This window comes from Solenopsis invicta, chromosome 2 (assembly GCF_016802725.1).
Source record: "Solenopsis invicta isolate M01_SB chromosome 2, UNIL_Sinv_3.0, whole genome shotgun sequence".
Classification (NCBI taxonomy): domain Eukaryota; kingdom Metazoa; phylum Arthropoda; class Insecta; order Hymenoptera; family Formicidae; genus Solenopsis; species Solenopsis invicta.
The window spans coordinates 23926737-23950670 of NC_052665.1; the positions used below are offsets into that span (position 1 = coordinate 23926737).

The 23934-nt window shown below is 31.3% G+C and overlaps 2 protein-coding genes across 11 annotated transcripts in view; one reads left to right on the forward strand and one right to left on the reverse strand.

Annotated features, from left to right (window-relative positions):
• LOC105205441 (28S ribosomal protein S22, mitochondrial) overlaps positions 1-11489 on the reverse strand; it is a 46868-nt gene extending 35379 nt beyond the window's left edge. Inside the window, exon 1 of one of the 2 annotated variants that reach the window (XM_011174809.3) lies at positions 11307-11489. In XM_011174809.3, the coding sequence (XP_011173111.1) occupies positions 11307-11400 (94 nt within the window). In that variant the 5' untranslated portion in view covers positions 11401-11489. Of the gene's footprint in view, positions 1-7977; positions 8125-11306 lie in introns of those variants that run through there. The other variant, XM_039446358.1, reaches the window with a different exon arrangement.
• A 117-nt stretch (positions 11490-11606) lies between these two features.
• Positions 11607-23934, forward strand: part of LOC105205440 (caspase-8) — a 42022-nt gene continuing 29694 nt past the window's right edge. For 3 of the 9 annotated variants that reach the window (XM_026139666.2, XM_026139668.2, XM_039446357.1), the window contains exons 1-2: positions 11607-11788; positions 22195-22776. In XM_026139666.2, coding sequence (XP_025995451.2) covers positions 22230-22776 — 547 coding nt within the window. In that variant the 5' untranslated portion in view covers positions 11607-11788; positions 22195-22229. Of the gene's footprint in view, positions 11789-17957; positions 18189-21368; positions 22777-23934 lie in introns of those variants that run through there. The other 6 variants (XM_039446354.1, XM_039446353.1, XM_039446351.1 and 3 more) reach the window with 6 other exon arrangements.

Here is a 23934-nt window from a genome sequence, read left to right on the forward strand (position 1 = left end):
TTGTCATCAATCCATCGATTAAGGAATCTTGTTGAGAGTGATCAGTCTGTTTTAGAGAAACCAGTTTTCACCATTGCACATAAGAATGAAAGGCCTTCCAGTGCTTCAATCAATTGTCCTGTATGTAGTGTTGGAAAGTGTGCAACCTCGTGTGCAACTAAAAAGCATTCAAATGTATATTTTAATCAGGGACGGTGGCTCTTGTCTAATTATCGTCGGCATTGCTTACGCTTTCATTCGGTCGAAATGTTAAAATAACTCCACAGATTACCATCAAGAGTATGCTTGAAAGAGGCCCAGTTGCAGGCACTTTAAATGCAGCAATGTCTCACAGCCTAGTTTCAAATTCAGGGTCTTCATCTACAGTTCCTCAAGATGGTGAATTTGATGATGATGATGTTGTGAATCCCAAAATAAGAAGGCAACATAATTATAATCTCCTTTCTGACGATGAAAATGAAAATTTTGTTTCTCCGGGGGCATCCAAGGAGCAGGACACCTCCGTGCAAAGTAAAGTCATCTCAGCTCCAACCTTATTCAAATAAGTAGAAATTAGAACAGTATTCCCGTGCTGCCAGAAATAAGCGATCTCTAGAGAGGGTATCGCAGAATTATCCTTGCATCATATCATTTTTTCCCTGCTTAAATAATCACGAAAAGCTGTTGACAGAAAATTCAGAACTTTGGAAATCTTTATTGAATTTATCAGAACAGTTGGTAGAGCAAAAGCAAACAGACCACCTATCTAGCATACCATCAAAAATTCTTAGTGCTCTCGTTAGAACAGCAGCGGAAAATGCAAGAAGTGTCCATGGGTTTAAGTACAAAGAAGAAATTGTTCCCAAGCTTGCTAGTCTTGTATTCCTTGTAGGCGGTAGATGGTTGTATGAAGTTTTGCAGAAAAACCTCGGACTTCCTTCAATTTCAACTTTGAGCAAGGTCACTAATTCTGCCACTCAGCCTGTTATAGAAGGGGAATTTTGTTTCAAAGAACTAAAAAGGCATCTTGAAGATGGCGGTTACCCACCAGCAGTAATGATCAGCGAAGATGGAACTCGAATTCTAAACAGGATTAGGTATGATGTGTCATCCAACACGATTGTTGGTTTTGTTCCTCCCACCCTCTTATACAGGACTTCCAATTACGTTCCACTACAAAGCTACATCCAGCAATGTTATTCAAGATTATTTTAATTCATGTTCCAAATCGAACTACGCTTATGTTATCATGGCCCAACCTCTCTTTTCAACAGCTCCTGCATTTTGTTTGTGTGTATTTGGAACAAACAACAAATTTGATTCAGATGTGGTTTTGAAACGGTGGAAGTAAATGAAGGGAGAGGTCTCTGTTCATGGAATTGACATTCTTGGATTCTCCTCAGACGTTGATACACGACTGTTGAGTGGAATGAGGTCAAATGCCTTCCCAGTGATTGTTGACAATCCGCTTGTGTAGTATGATTGGTTTGTTCAAGATATTGACCAGAAGACGTCCTATATTCAAGACACCGTGCACATTATAACCAAGCTGAAAACAAGATTTCTAAAACCTTCAATAGTTTTGCCTATGGGTAGCCATGTTGTTTCTCCAACGCATTTGAGAATATTCATGCAGGAGGAATCCAAGCTAGAGCACGGTTTGGTTGAGTCTTATTTGAAAGCTGATGACAAGATGAATTTCAATGCTGCAGAGAAAATTATGTCAGTAAGAGTGTCACATCTATTATCCAATATACCTGGCACTGCAGCTACGAAGATGTACCTAGAAGTTATGAGAAACATTTCTGATGCATATCTTCTAAAAAACCTTACTCCTTCTGAACGTATAAGTGCCATTTGGAAAAGCGCATTTTTTTCCGCATCTGGAAGCGATGGCTTCAAGAAAATGGTTACAGCACAAATAAAAATTTCTTGACTACGTATACCTATCTATGTATAGAACTTAATGCACATGCACTTGTAGCTGTAATCCGAAGACTGCGAAAAGAACAGAAACCAGAGCTTTTCCTACCATGGATGTTCAGTTCCCAACCATGTGAAGGATTCTTCCGTGCTATGAGGTCTTTTACAACTGTTTTTAGCACAGTTGTTAACTTTGATACGCTTGATCTCTTGCACAAAATCAAGAGAATCCAACTTAAGTTACACCTTATGCAAGAGCTGTCCTCTGATGTTGTTTTTCCAAGAAACAAACCAAATCCCTCAACTTTGCCAATATGTGAACTCCCTTGTGATAAAGATATAATTAAGTCAATTCAGGAGGCCAGAGCATTTGCTATTTCTGAAGCTAGAATTCTAGGCATGAAACCAAAAATAAGTCAAAAAGTTCCTCCTCCTGTGCCTCTTCATCTCTACCATTTAAAACCTAAAGTCACTCAGGACGAGCTTATTTTCGATCTTACTGTGCCAGCAAGTGAAGAAGCAGACACTGAAGAAGACATATTGCTGGCAGATATTTCTGCTAAACAAGAAGTATAGTTGAATCTTCAAAGTCCATTTGTAAATTATGTCGACAATACTGGAAAAGAGATTGTTCTTCGCAAAACAACGCTTTGTTGGCTCCTAAGTAATGGTCACTCTAGGCTTAGTTCTGATCGTGTCCACAGGGTGAAGCAAAAAGAGGACAATTTTAATCCTGAAGGCCATGTGGAAACAATCAATAATGTATGTCACTGTGAGAATGTTCATCTGGGTGATTGGTGTGCTTTTAACGATCCTGACAATAATTGTGAACTTTTAATTAGACGGGTCTTAAGTTTTTCTTACTTAACAGGAACATTGAAAGCTACAAACTACTCAGCTACCTTTGCACCAACAAAGGATCCTTTAAATAATGCTAAGGATATAAGATGTTTGTGTACATGGTTTAAAATATCTGTAAGTGGTGTTCTTATTCCGTCCAGAAAACAACATTCCTTCTTTAATTTATCAAATTATATTTGTTCTTTGCCTGGCCCTTGCTCTGTAGACGGTAGTTTGAGGCTTAATGGTGATATTATGAGTAAGATCGATGAGCTTTTAGTAGCTGCCTCTAATTCTTAGTTATTGATTCCTAGTTTACTCTTGTCACCAATTTCAAAGTATTTATCAGAGATAATTAGTAAGTAAGTTTTTACTTAGTTGTTCTGCTGCATTTGCTTGACGTTAGTTAATTGCAGTGTAATTTTGTCTTTTATAGTAAATTGACATTTATTACCATGAAGTAACTAGTTTACCATGTGTTACATATCAAAGATGTTCAGTATTTAAGTTTTTATTTGATTTTAACTACTTGTGATATATTTTGTTCAGATGTTTAAAGACTGAAAGTACCTCTATATTTAATTTTGCTGTTGTGCGGCTTTTATTAAACATAAGTTTAATTGCAGCGTGTTTCAGAAGTCTATGTAAATTAACACTTGTTACAATACGAGGTGTGTTCAAAAAGTATCGCGAATTTTGTGTTTTTTCAAAAATTATTTATTTATTCATGAATATCTATTTTGTCCCCTTCAAAGTAATCCCCATGAGATATTATACACTTGTGCCAACGGTTTTTCCAATCTTCGAAGCACTTCAAAAAATCATTTTTTTTTATCTTGTTCAGCTCCTCCTTCGATGCCGTCTTTATCTCGTCAAGCGTAGCGTAACGTCGTCCTTTCATGGGCCTCTTCAGTTTAGGGAACAAGAAAAAGTCACAGGGGGCCAGATCTGGGGAATACGGTGGCTGCGGCATCATTAGTGTGTTGTTTTTGGCCAAAAAGTCGCGCACAAGCAACGATGTGTGAGCAGGGGCGCAGAAGCCAATTTTTGTTCTTCCACAAATCCGGGCGTTTCTGGCGGATTGCTTCGCGCAAATTGCGCATAACTTGCAGGTAATATTCCTTATTGACCGTTCTACCCTGTGGCAAGAACTCATGATGCACCACGCCCCTGCAATCGAAGAAAACTGTCAGCAAAACTTTCACATTCGACCGAACTTGGCGCGCTTTTTTCGGTCTTGGTTCGTGCGGCAGCTTCCATTGAGATGATTGAGCTTTGGTTTCCACGTCATAACCATAAACCCACGATTCGTCACCAGTTATGACCCTCTGGAGCAAATTTGGGTCGTCGCGGACAGAGTCCAACATCTCATTAGCAATGTTCATGCGATGCTGTTTTTGGTCGCAATTGAGCAATTTTGGTACGAATTTCGCGGCGACCCGTCTCATGCCCAAATCATTGATAAAAATCGAATGGCACGAGCCAATCGATATGTTTAGGTCCTCAGCAACTTCTCTAACGGTGATTCGACGATTGGCCAATACCATTTTCTCCACTTCATTAATTTTTTCGTCTGTTGTTGAAGTGCTCGGGCGTCCGGCACGCTCTTCGTCGTTCACATCTTCTCGGCCTTCTGAGAACATTTTGTACCACCGATAAACGTTGCTTCGGTCCAAGGTAGCTTCTCCGTATGCCACAGTCAACATTCGGAATGCATCCGCGCACTTAATTTCGTTTTTCACACAAAATTTGATACAGGTTCTTTGATCCATTTTTTTGAATAGGTAAAAATCGAAGACGATCCAAAACACGTGCAAGCAAAGCAGCTGTCAACAATTAAGTGAACATTCAAAATGGCCGAGCTTGTCGGCATAAGTGAGAGACATGAGTACCAACATAACGCCACAAAAAGATCGAAATTCGAATATACGTAACCCGCGAAAATTCAAAATTCGCGATACTTTTTGAACACACCTCGTATATAGCCAGTTCACTAATGTATAAGTTACGTATCAAAGATGTTTAGTATTTAAGTTTTTCAGTAGATGTTTAAAGATTGCAAGTTTCTATTTGATTTTAACTACTTATACTATATTTTATTCAGACGATGTTTAAAGATTGAAAATGTATCTATGTTTAGTTTTGTTGTTCTGCTGTTTTAGTTTGACATAAGTTTAATTGCAGCGTGTTTCAGAAGTCTATGTAGTAAATTAATAATTGTTACTACTTGTAGTCAGTTTCCTAATGTGTAAGTTCAGAAATAAAAATTAAATTTTCAAAGCTTGTTTAAAAGTTACCTTTATTGCTCTACTTTTCTTTTGCATTACAAAGTAATAACTAGAGCTGTTTATTGAGTTTCTTGAGTTATCTGTTGTAGTTTTTCTACTACGAAAAATAGAAAAAACACTGCAGCAGATAACTCAAGAAGCTCAGTGAACAGCCCCAGCCGTTACTTTAGACTAAATGTCTAAAAATCCCTGGAATCCTAGAATGAAAAATGTTGTGCCAGAAGATTTTCAAAGTCTCAAACTAGTATGGTGAGAATAGCAGCGTTAACGATTTCATCCAAATAGTGATACGAAACACATGCTTATATTGCTAAAAAAATATTTATTTACTTCTAAATAATTCTACATTCAGTTCTAATAACATCACTTGATTTTCTTGTACACTGAATCAAATAGGAAAGCATGGAATCAAGAAATTGGACAGCAAGTTGTGCAAATGCAGTCTGGCGCTCGGTCTGGCCTTCTACAACTCGCGCGGCTACAGATTTTGAAAGGCGCAGAAATTCGAATCTAATAGCGAATTCGGTCGCTTGCATTAGTGCACACTGAGTGCGCACTAAGGCTTGTTTATAATCTATTCTTATATTTAAAGTCGCTTAAATACACATTTAAAAACTTTTTAGCCAATAAAACAATCTGTAATAATTATATGGATCGATATATGGATGCTGTACAAATCATTTTATAGACTAACAGGGGAGGATCAGGTGAGTCACCCTGGGATTTTGATCCCAATTTTTTTAGTTACTCTGGAGACAAAAAAAAAGTTTACGTCTTCCGGCGTTTGATCAAATAAGCCTTAGTTTCGAAATAATAAATTTGTGAAAATTGGCTATACTGCAGCGCGCCATATGAGCCTTCCCGGTGACTGTTTTCCCAACCAGTGCAGTCGGCTCTGTGCATTAGGTGCTTGCTTCACAATCGTAAGATCCGGGTTCGCTCCCGGATGTGTGCAATATTTTTTTTTTTAATAAGTATATTTATCTTGATGATATTGATCTAATATGCAAATTTTTAAAATAGAAAATTTAATTTAATATCACTTTCTAAACATTAATTTAAATTTAATTTCAATTCAAGTAATAATATTTGAAATAATAAATAGGTAATAATAATAATAATATATAAGTTATTTGAAACAGATAATATATAAAAGCAACGTATCTAAATTTTCAAATTGTTTAATTTAAAATTTAATTGGAAATAATATTAACAGTATTTTAAAATTCTAGTTTTTAAAATAATTAATCGTAGAAGAAAAATACCAGTGTTAAATTTAAACAATTTGAAAATTTAGATACGTTGCTTTTATATGTTATTCATTTCAAATAACTTATATATTATTATTACTACCTATTTATTATTTCAAATATTATTACTTGAATTTAAATATCCTTCAAATTAAATTTAAATTAATGTTTAGAAAGTGATATTATATTAAATATTTTATTTTAAAAATTTGCATGCTATATCAATATCATCAAGATAAATAAATACACTTATTAAAAAAAAATTAAAAAAATATTGCACACATCCGGGAGCGAACCCGGATCTTACGATTGTGAAGCAAGCACCTAACGCACGGAGCTGATTACACTGATTGGGAAAACAGTTACCGGGAAGACTCATATGGCGCGCCGCGGTATGGACAATTTTCACAAATTTATTATTTCAAAACTAAGGCCTATTCGATCAAACGCCGGGAGACGTAAACTTTTTTTTCGTCTCCAAGATAATTAAAAAAATTGGGATCAAAATCCCAGGGTGACTCACTTGATCCTCCCATTGTAAGAAGTATTTAAAATGATCTGTAAATATAACAATTGATTAAGAACAAGCCTTAGTACCCATTCAGTGTGCACTAGTGCAAGCGCCCGAATTCGCTATAACCCAGTCAGGAACAGCAGATTAGGTGTAAATTTTCATACATTAAGAAAGAAAGGGGTTTTTTAAAAAAAAAAAGAAGTAACACGCAAATACAATTAAACGCATCAAAAAGGCTGATTTATCTCAAATAAGGATAAACTTAATGTAAAACTTTTGAAATCCTCTGAAATTCTCTTGAATTCTACTGAAATCTACTTGAATTCTTTTGAAATCCACTTGAAATCCGATGAACTCCTTGAAATCCGTTGAAATCCGCTGAAATTCGATGAAACCCGCTGAAATCCTTTCCCTCTGAAATCCGGTGTACAAATTTTTTTCTAGTTGTGAACTCCTCGAGAATACCAGTATTAAATTTAAACAATTTGAAAATTTAGATACGTTGCCTTTATATGTTATCCATTTCAATTAACTTATTTATTATTATTATTACTACCTATTTATTATTTCAAATATTATTATTTGAATTCAAATATCCTTCAAATTAAATTTAAATTAATGTTTGGAAAGTAATATTAAATTAAATTTTTTATTTTAGAAATTTGCATACTATATCAATATCATCAAGATAAATAAATACACTTATTAAAAAAAAATAATAAAAATATTGCACACATCCTGGAGCGAACCCGGATCTTACGATTGTGAAGCAAGCACCTAACGCACGGAGCCGACTACACTGGTTGGGAAAACAGTTACCGGGAAGACTCATATGGCGCGCCGCGATATGGCCAATTTTCACAAATTTATTATTTCGAAACTAAGGCCTATTCGATCAAACGCCGGGAGATGTAAACTTTTTTTTTGTCTCCAGAAAAACTAAAAAAATTGGGATCGAAATCCCAGGGTGACTCACCTGATCTTCCCCTTGTAAAACAGCATATATGTTTACATATAAATTTAATTAAAACAGATTTTTAATTTTTTATAAAAGAATGCCTGAAATTATAAAGTAGCCTAAAAATCCTGTACAAAGATCTTTTTCTCTTTCTATCTTGCAAAATTTTATTACATGTACAAGAAGTAAAGCAACCAATATATTAAATATACAAATGATACATACCACAGCAATACACCAATGCATCTAAACATATATTATTACTTTTCCTTGTAGACCACCATAAAACTTTATAATGTATGTATATCTGAGACAGCATGTATGTACATATAAATTTAATTAAAACAAATTTCTAATTCTTTAGAAAAAAACCTGAAAATATGAAATAGTCTAACATCACGTAGTATATTATTATGTTATAATGTTATACGAAAAGTAAGCAATAGGTAAATTAAATAGGTATATTAATAGATTGTAGATATGGATTACCTCTGATATTGACGCATTTAGGCAGAAAATCAATCAATATTTTTAAACAAAGTAAATGGATTCGGCAGAAAAAAGTATCGCTCTGCTGCACAAACCAAAATTTTAATTGACAACTATTCAGGTTAAGAAACCTGTCGTAGCATTGCCATGAATAATGCATCACATAATCGCATGAATACGGCTATGTGAGCGCCACTCTGTGTCGAAAACGTGTACTCGGCAAGATTTGCTTGGCGACGATGATGATGACGTTACTTACAGAAAATTTTCAATACTTGAACTTTGCGTCGCAGTATCTTTGCTCGTAAGACACAGAGAGGAAAAATAATAACACTTTTATCATACAATTTTTCCCAAGTTATCATTCGAGACTACTCAGAACTAGGGATGCATCGAATAGTGCTTTTTACCGAATAGCGGGATACCGGATAAACATATACTCTTGCAGCCAGATACCGGAAAATCCGACCGGATATTATTTTGCCGGGTATTGTTCGGCAGAAAATGTTCCAAAAATAAAGTTAAATTATTAATTTAAAAAAAAAACAAAATATTATTTATTTTAGTAAAAACAGTGTTTTATTATCTTTATTTTCAACTTAATTTGAACAATTGTTTAAGAATTATTTACAATTATTTACTTAAACAATTATTTTAAAATTAAATTTTTTATTATAAAAAATAGCATATTTGTATTGTCTAGAAGTAATTTATTTCGATTGTCTACATAAACGTTCCTTACGGAACTAAATAGCCTTCGGAATTTACTGAGAAGGGTGAAGCACTTAAATATTTAAAACAAGATTTTCTAAATTTGAAAGGGTTAGGGTTACCCAACTTAGGCGCTGTAATCAGTATTAACGAATCACCCCGGTGCTCAGTATTACGAATAGCCCCAACATCAACTGTGCGCATTATTGCGTATGATCGACAAATATAGACATCACACAGCAAAAAGTAAACACGAAATGTTTCAAATACATCCAACTGGACACGATACATTCAAAATTTTCAAAAAAACCTTATTATTTTATTTAAATTTCGAAGAAATGCTGATTATCAGAAATTACTTCGACTGTCGCAAAACACATTTTTCACGACATTAATATGCCGTTACCAACAAAACTTTGTTAGTAACATCGTTACATTAGGACGTGTTTACAGTGTTTAAAGTAAATTTTTAATATGTACCCATAAAGATATTTTCAATTATCGAATTACCCCGTCTAACGATTTGCCCCGGTCTCCCCTACATCTTTCGTCGATTAGTGTACCGCGATTTTAGTGCGCACTAGTACATCCAACCAAATTCCCTATAAATAACAAAACAATTATAATATAGAGCATCCAGCAATTTGAGTAATTATTCAGAATACTCCCATTACCTCCAATTTTGATAAAATTAGATTCATTTAACGCGTTTTTGCATGGAACTAATGAATCTGGCAGAAAAAAAGTATTGCTTTGTTCTGCGAACCACGATATCAAGCACTAAAGTTGACGACTGTTGAGGATACCAACATAATGTAACAAACTGACTGTAACCATATGCGTATGCAACAAAAGCACGAATTTGAAATGCGTGTAAATAAATATTCTCTAATTACACGAATTCTCTGTTTTAAAGCAGCACAAATTCTCTGCTTTGAAAATACAAATTCTTTTCTTATATAATTTTTGTGTTCTTAAAGCAGAGAATTACTTAGTCTTTTTAAATCAAAGAATCAGTGTAATTAGAAAAATTTAGATAACAAAAATATTAACAAGATCCCTAGTTATGCAAGATGGGACATATAAATAAAAACTTTGCCTTACTAAATAGATGAATCTACAATATACTAAAAAAATAGATACCAAAAAGATTAACAAGACTCCTACACAAGGTGGAGTTTCTCATGAATCAAATCTTTGCCTTACTAAATAAGTGAGTTTACAATATACTAAAAATACACAGAAAAAAATTAACAAGACCCCTATGCAAAGTGAAGTGTCTCATAAAGCAAATCTTCATCTTATTAAATAAATAACTTTACTTTGTGTTTTGTTAATCTTTTCGCTATCTATATTTTTAGTATATTGTAGACTCATCTATTTAGTAAGGCAAAGATTTGATTCATGAGATATTCCATGTTGTATAGAAGTTTTGTTAATACTTTAGATATCTATATTTTCTTTAATTACACTAATTCTTTGCTTTAAAAACACTAGGTAATTCTCTGCTTCAAGAACACAAAAATTAAATAAGAAAATAATTTGTTTTCAAAGCAGAGAATTTGTGTAATTAGAGAATATTTATTCACACACATTTCAAATTTTTGTACTTTTTGCATACACATATGATCACATCGCATAATCACGTAATGTAACAAACATAGACATAGACATAGGATACATTCTACGTAGGATGTATTCTATGTCTATGGTAACAAAAACTGCTTTCCTTTTAGAGAATACAGTTGACACTTTTAACACATAGCGACACACTTCGCTTTCATTTACAAACTCAATCAACACTTTTCGACTCTACTCAGGAGGAGAGTCTGAAACTGTGTTCGAGTGTGTTAATTTGTATCGATTTGTGTCATCTAAAAGGAAAGCAGCCAAATTGTATATGTATCCTATGATAGGTGTATCCTATGATAGGCTGTATCCTATGTCTATGTTCGTTACATTACGTCGGTATGACAGATGTTCTGAACTCAATAGTCAAATTTAGTGCTTGATATCTCGGTTCGTGGAGCAGAGCAACACTTAATCCACCAGATTTCATTTCGTGCAAAAATGCGTCGTACGTGCCTAATCTCATCAAAATCGAAGATGGTAGGAGTATTCTGGATAATTACCAATAATGTAACAGTAGCGTTCAGCAGAGTCGATTAAAATGATCATATAAATCTATGGTATAAAAACTAAATCCAGGATACACACACAAGGATAAAGTAAAGAGACTATAATTATATACTTAAAATTATTTCACAGAAATATTACATTTTTGTGGCACAAACAAAAAGATAACCTAAAAATTGTACTCAGCTCTCTGTCGCATGATAAAACATTGAAGATACCTGTTTCAATGTTTGTCGAAGCAAAGCCACGGCAATTTGAAAATGCACGTGAATATGAGTAAGGCAAAAGTTTACTTATGTAACGCGAAAACATGATTTTTTTAACGAAGTTGATAACGCCAGACAACACTTTTCACTTGAAACTCCTGAAACTCTTCACACTTTTAAGGGCCTCGCACATGAAATGCATAACAGAGCATAAGCATAGCATAAGATCTCTGAACCAATGGGAATCTTATGTAAATCAATATGGCAACTTTATGCTGGATGCTCATTGGTCCATCAGTCTTATGTTGTGCTTGTTATGTTATGCATTTCATATGCGAGGCCCTTAAATTCGTGATTTCATCAATAAATTTCCTAACCTGAAATTGTCAACTTTAACATTAATATTATTTATCTCACTTCGTGATACTTATTTCTTATAGTTTCATTCGTTTCGTGCAAAAACGTATCGAAAATATCTAATTTCGAAATTGAAGGTGAGGAACTTAAACTGTAAATTATCTAAAATTTTTATGTAATATCCCATACAGCACAGAAACTTGCAAAAAGATTGTAATATTGCAAATTTTATTGCAATATTATTGCAATATCCTAGGTATTACGTATTGTAATATATAATCAATATTACTGTACAAGATAATAACAAAATTGCAAAAATCTTGCAGCACAGTTGCAAATAATATTCTATTATTTATATTTTATAATGGCCCCAGATAGTATATAAGCTGACGTTATTTGTCATCATTTTAATGTAAAATAACATTTTTGACATTTTGAAGCTTATGCTTGTATTTTGATTTTGAAGTCCATAATTTTTTTCTTTGGCACAGCACTTTTCAGAAACATTATCGATAGATGAAATAAGTTTATGGATGAAAAGACCCCGATCTACATCTCAATGAGCAGATAATATTTTTTAAATGTTTTTTAATGTTATTTTAATAAAAAATTTTTTATACTTAGATTATTGTATCATTGACTTTTTTTAGTTGTATTCTTATTTAAATAAATAACAGAAAAATTATTCCAAATGCAATGAAGTTTGACTCTAAAAATTTTCAAGGAAAGTGGTCACAGAATTAATGAGAGTGTTAACACACTAATCAGTGTGCAATTATTAATATTCAAAATACAGATTTTATTTTAATCCAAATGTATGTTTTAGACCGTCTTAGTTGGACCAGCAAGTAATATACAGAATGCATAGATCGCAATTAAATCTCCATAGCAAAAGAATTATTCAATATATCTCTGTGATATCAGCTCATTGTAGTGACATTCCAGTGTCGACTAGAAATTTAAATACAATATATATAATTTTGCGAAAATTGATGGAATGTATCAGTGAAGCACAGAAACAATTCACCAAGTTTGCCACAGAATATTTAATTTTAGACAAATTATGGAGTTGTGAGGAAATTTCATAATGATGACAAGTTTTTCAAATTTGTAACTAAATTAAGTATATCCTCAACATTAGTTAAAGAAACATTCAATATGGTAGTTCATTAATAACTAAGTCAAAAGATAAAAAGTAAAAATATATACACAGTCACAATAGTCAAAGAACGATCATATAGGGGAGATCGGGGCAAATCGTTAGACGAGGTAATTTGATAATTGAAAATATCTTTTTATGGGTACATATTAAAAATTTACTTTAAACACATCCTAATGTAACGATGTTGGTAATAAAGTTTTGTTGGTAACGGCGTCATATTAATGTCGTAGTAGTAAAAAATATGTTTTGCGACAGTCGAAGTAATTTCTGATAGTCGGCATTTCTTCGAAATTTAAATAAGATAATAAGGTTTTTTGAAAACTTTGAATGTATCGTGTCCAGTTGAACATATTCGAAACATTTCGTGTTTACTTTTTGCTGTGTAATGTCTATTTTTGTTTATAATACCGAGCACCGGGGCGATTTGTACTAATTGCAGCGCCTAACCTAAGTTGGGTAACCCTAACCCGAGGGGGAATTCACAACCCAAAATTTTGTACACCAATGCCGATTTTTGGCATTGCTGTAAAACACTGCCGACATTTTTGTACACTGCCGACAATGCTTATTGTTAGTCAATGCCTACAATGCCGTCAATCCTATATTAAAATTAAGGCAATGCCATGCAATTATGAACACTACCGCGTGCCCATTATCATACGCCAATGCCTGCACAAGAATTCTAAAGCTTTCCCGAAGTATTCTACACAATTATACAAAAAACTTCCAAAAATTTTATTTACGAACTGTATCTATACATTTTAATGTAATTGCACATTATTATGTGCTGTCTTATGCATATAACTTCAAACAATGGAACACTAAAAATAATAATAAAAATAATCAAAATAATGATCTTGATATTGTATTTGTTTGTAATCAAAATAAATTTCAAACATTCTTTAAAAATTCTATACATTTTACTGTAATTGCACATTATTATGTGATGTCTTATGCATAGGTATACCTAACTTCAAACAATAGAATACTAAAAATAACAATGTCTGTTAAGTTAGCACCCCCACCACAAAAAATTGAAACGCCACTTATGCCAAAATTAAGTGCTTTTTATGTGCTAATTATGTACCCTATTTGAAATTTTTGTGCTCGAGCGGTTTAGCAGGAAAATGAGATTGAAGGTGGGGGTGCCAGCTTAACGTTAAGCCAGCACCAACTCATATAAATAATTAATAAAATAAAAAAATAAATACACTAGAATTAAGTGCTTTTTATGTGCTTTCCAACGATATATAAATAAATGTTCGTACTCAATCTCTTCGACCAGAAAATCGTCCCGAAAGTACGAATACACATTAACGGTACAAGAGTAAAGTACCAGAAAGAAAGCAATTCTGAAACTGATTATAGGCTTAAAATATTCTTTTATTTATGTACTTTCGGAATATGCAAGAAAAAATTTTTGTGCTCAACCCCATGATCGAAAAACCGACTCTGAAGTGAGCTCACCACTCCCCAACCACTGACGACAATGCCGTCAATATTATAGGTCACTGCTTACTTTTTTCGGCAGTCCACTGCCGAAATTTTGTACACCAATGCCGGCTGTGAATTTCCCCTCGCCCTAACCCTTCGGCTGTGTCGAACGTCTGCGCTACGCAGAGTTAAACATTGAGGTAAAGTTCTTCATTGATTTAGTTCAAACATGATAATATTGTGTCTTTTAGTACATAGAACATAAATATGAATATAAAATCGACGCAGGTAAAAAGTTATAAAGCGTTAAAGGTTGACACTTGTGAGGTTAGGAAATCTGTCACACCGATGGCATAAAAAGACATGCGAACGTGTATGTTTGCATTTGTTTTTTGTATACCTATATCTTTTTTTAAATAAAAGAAAGTCTTAACAACAGCTTTTTTACAGTTTTTCAACTTGAAACACAAATTTCGGGATATTCCCGGACCAGTTACGAATTACCCCGGGCTTGGAATTATTCGTAATTTTTGGCATTGATCGACATTTTTATATGTACTTTAAAGCAAGTACACTTCCATGTTCTATCTATACCGGCATTGTGAAGGAGAAGATTCAACTTATCAAATCGTCTCATTTTTTTTTCTTTTTTTTTTTAATGTATATAGGACTCAGGAGACCTAAAAGAAAAAAAGATCTAACGAATAGCCCCGGTCTCCCCTACATTTCTTTCTGTTATCTCATTTAAAATATTACATTAAGAATATTACATTTGTTATAGAGACTCTTTGGGGCAATGATTATCCATTGAAATTGATTTTTAAGGCTCCTGGGGGTCTATCATGTAACATTTCCCCTAGGGCGGAAACGTGAAAAGTGAAAAGTTTCACGTGAACTGCACGATCATGTACGATTCCACGGAATCATGTAACTCACTCATGAGCGGAAATATGAACTTTTTCACGTGAACTTTTTCGCCATCAGCCGTGATGGCGAAAAGGTGAAAATTTAGGGAATTAATAAATTGTATGTATTTTGAAATAAGAATGAAAGTGTGGTAACAGTTTGAAGAGGTATTATTGAAGAGGTTAACCTTTTTGGTATTGCATTGCGTTGATAGGATAAAGTAATACATACATAAATAAAAATAATGCTTTTGTGATGTAATTAGATTTGATATTTATATTTGACAAATTGATATTTTGATAATTATATAGAATGAGGTTTCATCAAATGCAAATTTAGATAAAAATATACTTTAAACGCGTTTTGATACACAATGATATAAGAAAGGTGCGTCTTGTGAAATAGAATATTAATCAATCATGTAAGTGTTTATAACTTATAAATTTGGAAAATACATGTGTGAGCGGAGAATTCAGTTTTGATCAAGGTCGTATTCTAAATTATTCAATATTTTTTAATTAAACAAAGTTAAATTTAATGACTAATGAAATTAATTTACTTTAAAATTTGCACACATAAAAAACTAATTAAAATTAATTTTGAAAAACAATGTTTGAATTAAATTACAATGTAATTTTGAGTATTAGATTACTACATAATAAAATAGTTGTTACAATATATGGATCATTAAAAATAAATGTAATATATATTATATTTGTAAATTAAGTTTATGCAATATAACTAAGAAATATTGCTATTTATTTATGAATATTTTTTTTACAATTTTTTTTATATAATAAAATTTTTACAGTAGAAGTTATACTGTAAAAGCAGGTAGAAACTTTTTTCACGATCGCTTGATAGTTGCAATGATAGAGACTCTAATGGTGAATTTCGGATCCTAAACTAAACTTCCGCGCATTATTCATACATAATCGCTATGTGTGAAAAGATTCACGTGAACTCTCTATGAGTGAAAAATGAAAAGTGAAAAGTGAAACGTGAAAAGTGAAAAGTGAAACGTGAAAAGTTCCACGTGAAATTACATGATTGACCCCCTGAGTACTCGCCGCGGCCATATTGAAGTCGTGACGTCAGAAGCGAGAAATTGCGTGAAATGACACATAATTTTGTCAAACATGCCATTTGTAAATGAAACCAATTTCGATAAAACAGACTAAGCAGATGGCTTTAAAACACTTCTAAATATCGGTCACAACTATTCTTTTTCTGCCAAACAGTCAGTAAATAGTCGTAAAAAGCATGTAAAGTGAAGCTATTGAAACAGAAAAACACACGGTCACATAATTTTGTCAAACATGCTATTTGTAAATAAAGCCAATTTGGATAAAACAGATTAATCAGATGGCTTTAAAACACTTCTAAATATCGGTAACGATTATCCTTTTTTCGCTTAGCAGTCAATAAATAGTCGTAAAAAGCACGTAAAGTGACGCTTATTCAGACAGGAAAACACACGGATAGCTATTGAAAGGAGTGAAAAATGTACTTTTATGTATAAAATTCAAAGAAACTTTACTCGCGGTCTATTTTTACGAATTTGGTAAATATGAGACAAGTCATATTTTCACAATGAAACACATAATAACAAAATGAGATGCACGACAACATCTCATTGTCAATCTGTCACGTTTCACGTGTATTGGTTCTAATTTTGTCCGCGACGGAATGTCGCTACCGTCAATGCGGAGGTCTCGGCTGAGGAGTCAGGAGCCTTAACACTATTAACGAATGGGTTAAATTGAAAAAGAAAGTTGAATGATTTTTATTATCTTAAAAAGTTTGAATACCAAATTTTATTTCGGTTAATAATTCGTCAACAATAGCATTTAAATCCTAATTTCATCCTGTACCTATGGTTCCTGTAATAAGAATATGACAACTAGAAGGCTTCTGATTACGAATAGCATACGACGTTGCATCTTTAGTTTGCCACGTCAATGTAATATATTACTTTGCTGACGCAATTTTGACTGTAAAAATTATTTGCAGTTATTAAAAAACGAAAAGGTTAAAATTATTGAGGAGGCGTTGCCTTCCTTATAATTTTATTATTAAGAAGGGAAGTGAAAAATGCTTGCTCCCCCCTCTTTTAAGTCAGTGCCTATATACGCAATCAATCTGCAATATTGCAACACATTTTTACAATGTTTTTCAATCTTTTTGTGCTGTATTATTACTGTAGGATATTACTATAGGAAATTTTAGCACAAGTAGGCACAAATTGACATAGGAATTATTCTATCTTTCATTGAATATCAAATAAAGACAGAATGTTTTTTGTAACAATTTGTGTTTCTTACTAGAAAACTCTCCTATACATTATGTGTCTTTTTATATCTCAGTAAACGGAAATGGATTGAAAATTTTTAGTTTATTTTAATTCATTTGAATACATTTTGGTTAAAAATGCAGCAATTAAGTCATTTTAATTTGATGCCATGGATTAAAATGGATTGGGTAACTCTTGAAAACCCCTTTTAGATTGAAAAAATAAAAATTATTTCTTTTTATTCCCGTTTCACAGATAAAAATGGATTATATGGCCCTCGTAATTTTTTTAAATAAAAAAAATAAAAATCCCAAAATTTCAATCTTACTTCATGGATTAAAATGGTTTCAAAGAATTCTTAACTATAATTGGATAGAAATGGATTTGTTGCCAAATCCTAATTCTTGATTTTGTTAAATCCATTTTTATCCATTTTAAATATTTTGAATCTATTTCCGTTTGCTGGAATAGTATTAACAAATGTTATTAACAAATGAGAATTCTTGATAAGATTTTTACTTTTATAGAAAAAGGTCTTGTATTAATTAAATATTAACATACTGTTGTCATGTGCAGAGTGAAAATAAGTTTATGGAGTTTAGAGACTACAATATAAAAGGAATACTTTTATTCAGATAAAAATCCATGCTGTGTATTTAGGCGCGAAAACCGAGAGAGAGCAAAGCGCACGCACAGGAGGCGAGTCGTCTTGTCAGAACAACCAACTTAGAAAGTGACTAAAGTAAAAGATAACTAATAAATAACGTGCTGCCCTCTTAAAAAGATACAAAATTGGTTTTTTAACACATACCACTTTCCCAGATAGCCAAAGCATATATTGCTACCAAGAACATGTATTGTAAATGTATACTGTATATTAGTAGAAATCTAGCCGAGCACAATCTACTGTTTCTTTAATATAGTTAGAAATATAACAGAAAACAGAACTGCATTATGATATCATGATGGCACAGTATACTCTCTGTTAATTTTCTATTATACAAATAAACATAGTGACAGACTAAGTTTGAAGAGTACACAGTGTATAAGAATCTGCTGTTATGATCGAATTTGTTATATACTATTGGCATATTGCTGTCTGGATTATTTTTGTATAATATTTCTTAAACTAAAACTAAAAATAAAACTTTGAAAATATGAATACAAGCCAGAAAATAAGTTTAGATAATATAACAGTTTTTAGAATACTATTTTGTATTTTGCAATAAATAATTTTTCTGTAACATAACTAAAAATGAATAAACGAGTGTCAAAACTAGTAGGCAGCAATGATAGAATTTAAACATGGCTTCATAGTGTAAAAGTAAATTATAAAATAAATTACATGCATTATACATGTATATCCGTTTCATGAATTAGAATGAATTATATGGCTCACATAACTTTTTTTAAATTAAAAGAATAGGAATGCTATAATTTCAATCCCACTTTATGAATTAAAATCAAGATTAAAATGGATTCAAGAAATTCTTAAACTTTATTTGGATTGAAATAAATTCAAAAAATTGAGAATTTAAATTTGACAAGAACAATATGAATCCGTTCTATTTATTTTAATTCATTTCTGTTTATCGGTTACTTTTTTATATTAAAATTTTTTTAACAATGTGTATAGCAATCTGTCTAATTTAATACATTCAGTAATAGTTTGCACATGTGCAATAGTTTTGTATAGTGAGTGTCCAACCGCACATCCAATGCACATTATTACAGCTATTCTGTGATTAAATGTTATGATATTCTTTTTTTTAGTCTAAAAGTTCTCTTGACTTCTCTTGAGTTGAATTAGGTTAAATACTAATTTGAGTGATTTTATATCTGTTTTTTATACATCTTAGTTTTGATTTTAATTTCATTTTTTATAATAGAGACGTTTAACTCACAATTTAATCTGCCATTGTAATATACTAACAAGGAAACACAGGGAAGTGTCCGCCTCAGATTAAAACGAGCTTTTAATATGTTGTAGTACAAATAAAAATAAGGGACACGTATTTTTTTATACGTGCCCATACGCACTTTAAGGGGGTGAAACACCTCTTTGAAGAAAATTGTTTTTTTTCTTTCGAAGCGTATACTATAAGAGATAGAAAAAAATGTTTTAAATAAAAGTTGAATGGCTCGGAGAGTAATTTATAACAGCGAAAAAAAAATTTTTTTCTTTTAATTTTTTTAAATACTTTCTCCCACCATTTACCTATTTTTTTCAAAATTTTTATTTTTTTTATAAGTAAAATAAAGTTTATTTTATTACGAATTCAACGGCATATGATAAAGTTACGATACAACATTACCATTTTCTAAAAGTAATTAAAAACCTCTCTATACGCACGGTACGCGCACCCGTCCGCGTGTTTGTGCGCTATGGAAGTGACTCCCTCCGATTTCGACGTGTCTTTAATATGTTGTACAGATTAAAATAAGGGACGTATTTTTTTACATGTGCCCTAATACACTTTTAAGGATGAAACACCTCTTTGAAGAAAATCGGGTTTTTTCTTTCGAAGCATGTCGTCGAAATTATAAGAGATAGAGAAAAATGTTCTCAATGAAAGTTGAATGCATGTTTTAATCTGCCATTGTAATATACTAACAAGGAAACACAGGGAAGTGTCCGCCTCAGATTAAAGGAGCTTTTAATATGTTGTAGTACAAATAAAAATATGGGACACGTATTTTTTTATATGTGCCCATACGCACTTTAAGGGGGTGAAACACCCCTTTGAAGAAATTTGTTTTTTTTCTTTCGAAGCGTATACCGTCGAAACTATAAGAGATAGAAAAAATACTTCCTTACATACGTAACTTTTGAATCTATACATGTCAATACTGCCGAGACGTAAACATTCTATTTCAAGATAGGAAATGACCCAAAGTGCACGCGCCAGTAGCGTGGTTATGCATGTTTCTACACTAATCGAATTTAATAAACATATTAATTGAATTGTATAAATGCAGTATAAAAGATAAAATTTCTAACTAATTTTTTAATTAGTTTTATGTTAGTTCTCTTGTTGATAAGCTGGCGTTAGATAGTGAAAGTATGGAATATGTGAGTAATAATTTTTTGTAATCCAAGTCTTCTTATCTGTAAAATGTTGAAGAGAACAAATATTCTAGTCGAATCATGTAGACCAGTAAATAAATGTTTAACTTATATTAATTACATATTATTTTCTAAACAAGAAATTAATGTCTTACAACACCGTAATTGTTGTTATTCTTCAGTGTAGTATCGTTTTATTTTGTAGTAAATGTTTTTCTTGATGTCTGCGTTTTCATGTTAGACACAGACTGTCCTCGAAATGTTTTTGTCATCTTATGCGAGAAAAACATGCATTCAACTTTCATTGAGAACATTTTTCTCTATTTCTTATAATTTCGACGATACATGCTTTGAAAGAAAAAACCCGATTTTCTTCAAAGAGGTGTTTCACCCTTAAAAGTGTATTAGGGCACGTGTAAAAAAATACGTGTCCCTTATTTTAACCTGTACAACATATTAAAGGCACATCGAAATCGGAGGGAGTCACTTCAATAGCGCACGAACACGCGGACAGGTGCGCGTACCGTGCGTATAGAAAGGTTTTTAATTATTTTTAGAAAATGGGAATGTTGTATCATTACTTTACCATATACCGTTGAATTCGTAATAAAATAAACTTTATTTTACTTATAAAAAAATAAAAATTTTGAAAAAAATAGGTAAGTGGTGAGAGAAAGTATTTAAAAAAAATTTTTTTTTTTCGCTGTTATTAATTACTCTTCGAGCCATTCAACTTTTATTTAAAATATTTTTTTCTATCTCTTATAGCTTCGACGGTATACGCTTCGAAAGAAAAAAAATGATTTTCTTCAAAAGGATGTTTCATCCCCTTGAAGTGCGTATGGGCACGTATAAAAAAATACGTGTTCTTTATTTTTATTTGTACTACAACATATTAAAAGCTCGTTTTAATCTGAGGCGGACACTTCCCTGTGTTTCCTTGTAAGATGGGTTGACAATAATACGAAGTATTTTAGACTGCTATCGTTAAAGAATTATATACCTATTAAATAACAAATTTTTTTATAAAATTAAAAGATTGGAGTCAAACCTTGATTTATATAAAATAAAACTAATTAAAAACTAAAAAATAAAAATAAATAATTTATTGAAGAACTAAATATACAATTTATTTGATCAAATATATAAAAGTCATTTATGAAATGTGTATTAACAGATTTATTATTGTGATATACATAATATATAGCAAAGTTTGCGCTGTATAGTAATTAACAAAGAAAAGAAAAAGAAAAAATGATAAAGAAATGAAAAAGAAAAGTATAAACAAAACAGTTTTATAAAGCTACAAACACGTAAAATAATCTAATATTATCAATAATATTTTCACTATTGTTTGAACTATGTAATTTGCAAAAGAAAATCATGTAAATTTTTTCTTGTTTTTAAAAAATTTGTTTTTATTAGATTTTATACGGAGAAAAATGAATATATGAACTATGGGCTATTATGTATTACTTTTTTAATTATCTAAACAGATTATATTCTTATCAGTATTAATATAATATTTATTGGAAATAAAGAAATCACTTTAGAAGTCTCATATTGATATTAGTGACTTTCTTCTAATATTTTAATACCTCGCTGATTAATATGTCAGTGATTATTACACAATTTAAAGAATTATGTTGCGAAAGGTTGTTAATGTTAATATGTTTTTCAGGTGAATAAAAATATGTTGTTAATGGCATATAATTTATGATGTCATCACTATCAGTAGATACAATTACATGTAGCATAGCAAAAACGGTTATAAACACAAATATTTTAAGACAGATAGAAGATGATCTTGATATTGATGAAAAACTTTCCATGTTATTCTTAATAATAGACAATTACTCAAATGGATTTAACGATATTTTTAAACTTATTCAAATAAAAACAGAAAATGCTTACATAATAGCGGATTATGTAAAAAATCATCCAGAAAATTGGGAAGAGAAAATCTTGGAAGCATTATGTATTTTGAACAACCAAGAAGTGATAAGGAAACTGAACATATCATTCAGTGATTTAGACTTACAATACGTTCCAAAACACAGATCATATTCGAGAAACATAAATGTAGTTGCAAAATGTTTATATAGACTATGTGAATCTTTAAATCAGAATGAACAAGAACTATTGTTGGACCATGTAAAATCTGATGAAAATTATAATCATGAACAAAAATTGGATAATGAAGATTATCTTGAATTACATATGCTTTATTGGATACATATCGGATATATAACAATTTCAAAGGGTATTTGCTTATTTTATAATCTTTGAAAAAATATCAGCATATTTGTACAAAAAACAAAAAATAAAAAAGTTTTTAAGACAAAAATCTTATGAAAAAGAATGTTTCTTATTTAAAGAAGTATTATACTCTTGACGTTCTCATATTCGAATTCATTTATAATTTTTAGGTCAAGAAAATGTCATTAAAATTTAGTTGCGAGTTGTGGAACATTTATATGTATATATACATTTATATACCCCGACAGGACAGCATTTATTAAATCATATAACGAAATCTTGCATAAAAATTATAATCAGCAAAAAATGTAAAAGTTTGTTTACAAAAATGTAGATGTAGAAGGTTGGACCTTTTATAAAATATTGATAATTGTTTGCTCAATTAATTTTGGAATGGTATTTCGGTAAAACTATAACGATATGGCGAATCATTTTAGTGATATATTTGCAAAATTAAATTTGGAAAAAATTGTTCAACACTTAAAAAAAATATTTTTAGCTATGTCATGTATGTAACATCTAGAAATATAAGTAATCCAAATAAATGTTTAACAAAATGCACAATTATTCCTAAATTATAACGTATAAATATTGCTGTATGAAATATTACACATTCAGCATGATAACATTTTAAATATGAAATCAAAGTTTTTGGAATAAATGTAAGATATTTATTATATATCTCAGATTTAGATTTATTTAATTTTTGACAAATAACGTATCTTAGAAAAATTATTTAAAATCTTTGTCAATTTATGGTGCTATTGTACAATATTTGCACAATATACCTATCGGGGTATATATTATTTTGCTTTTGTTTATTTACTTATTAAACTCAAAATATTTTTATATACTTTAAATATTGTGATATATTGCAATATTACACATTATATTATAAAGAATTTTTTATATAAAATATATTTTTATTTTTAAAGTGGTTTTCATTTAATAATTCAAAAATTTCAATAATTGACATATATTAACCTCTTGAGGACCGGCAAGTTTTTGGACGACTTTTACAGTTTTAGACTTTAGAATTTTGTTCACGCTGCACTGCATCAATTTATGGAAAAGATGGAGCTGCTCCTGAATTAATATGTTTGCTTTTGGATACAAAATTTTTTTTTTCATATTTGAGCTTTATTTATTATTATACATTTCT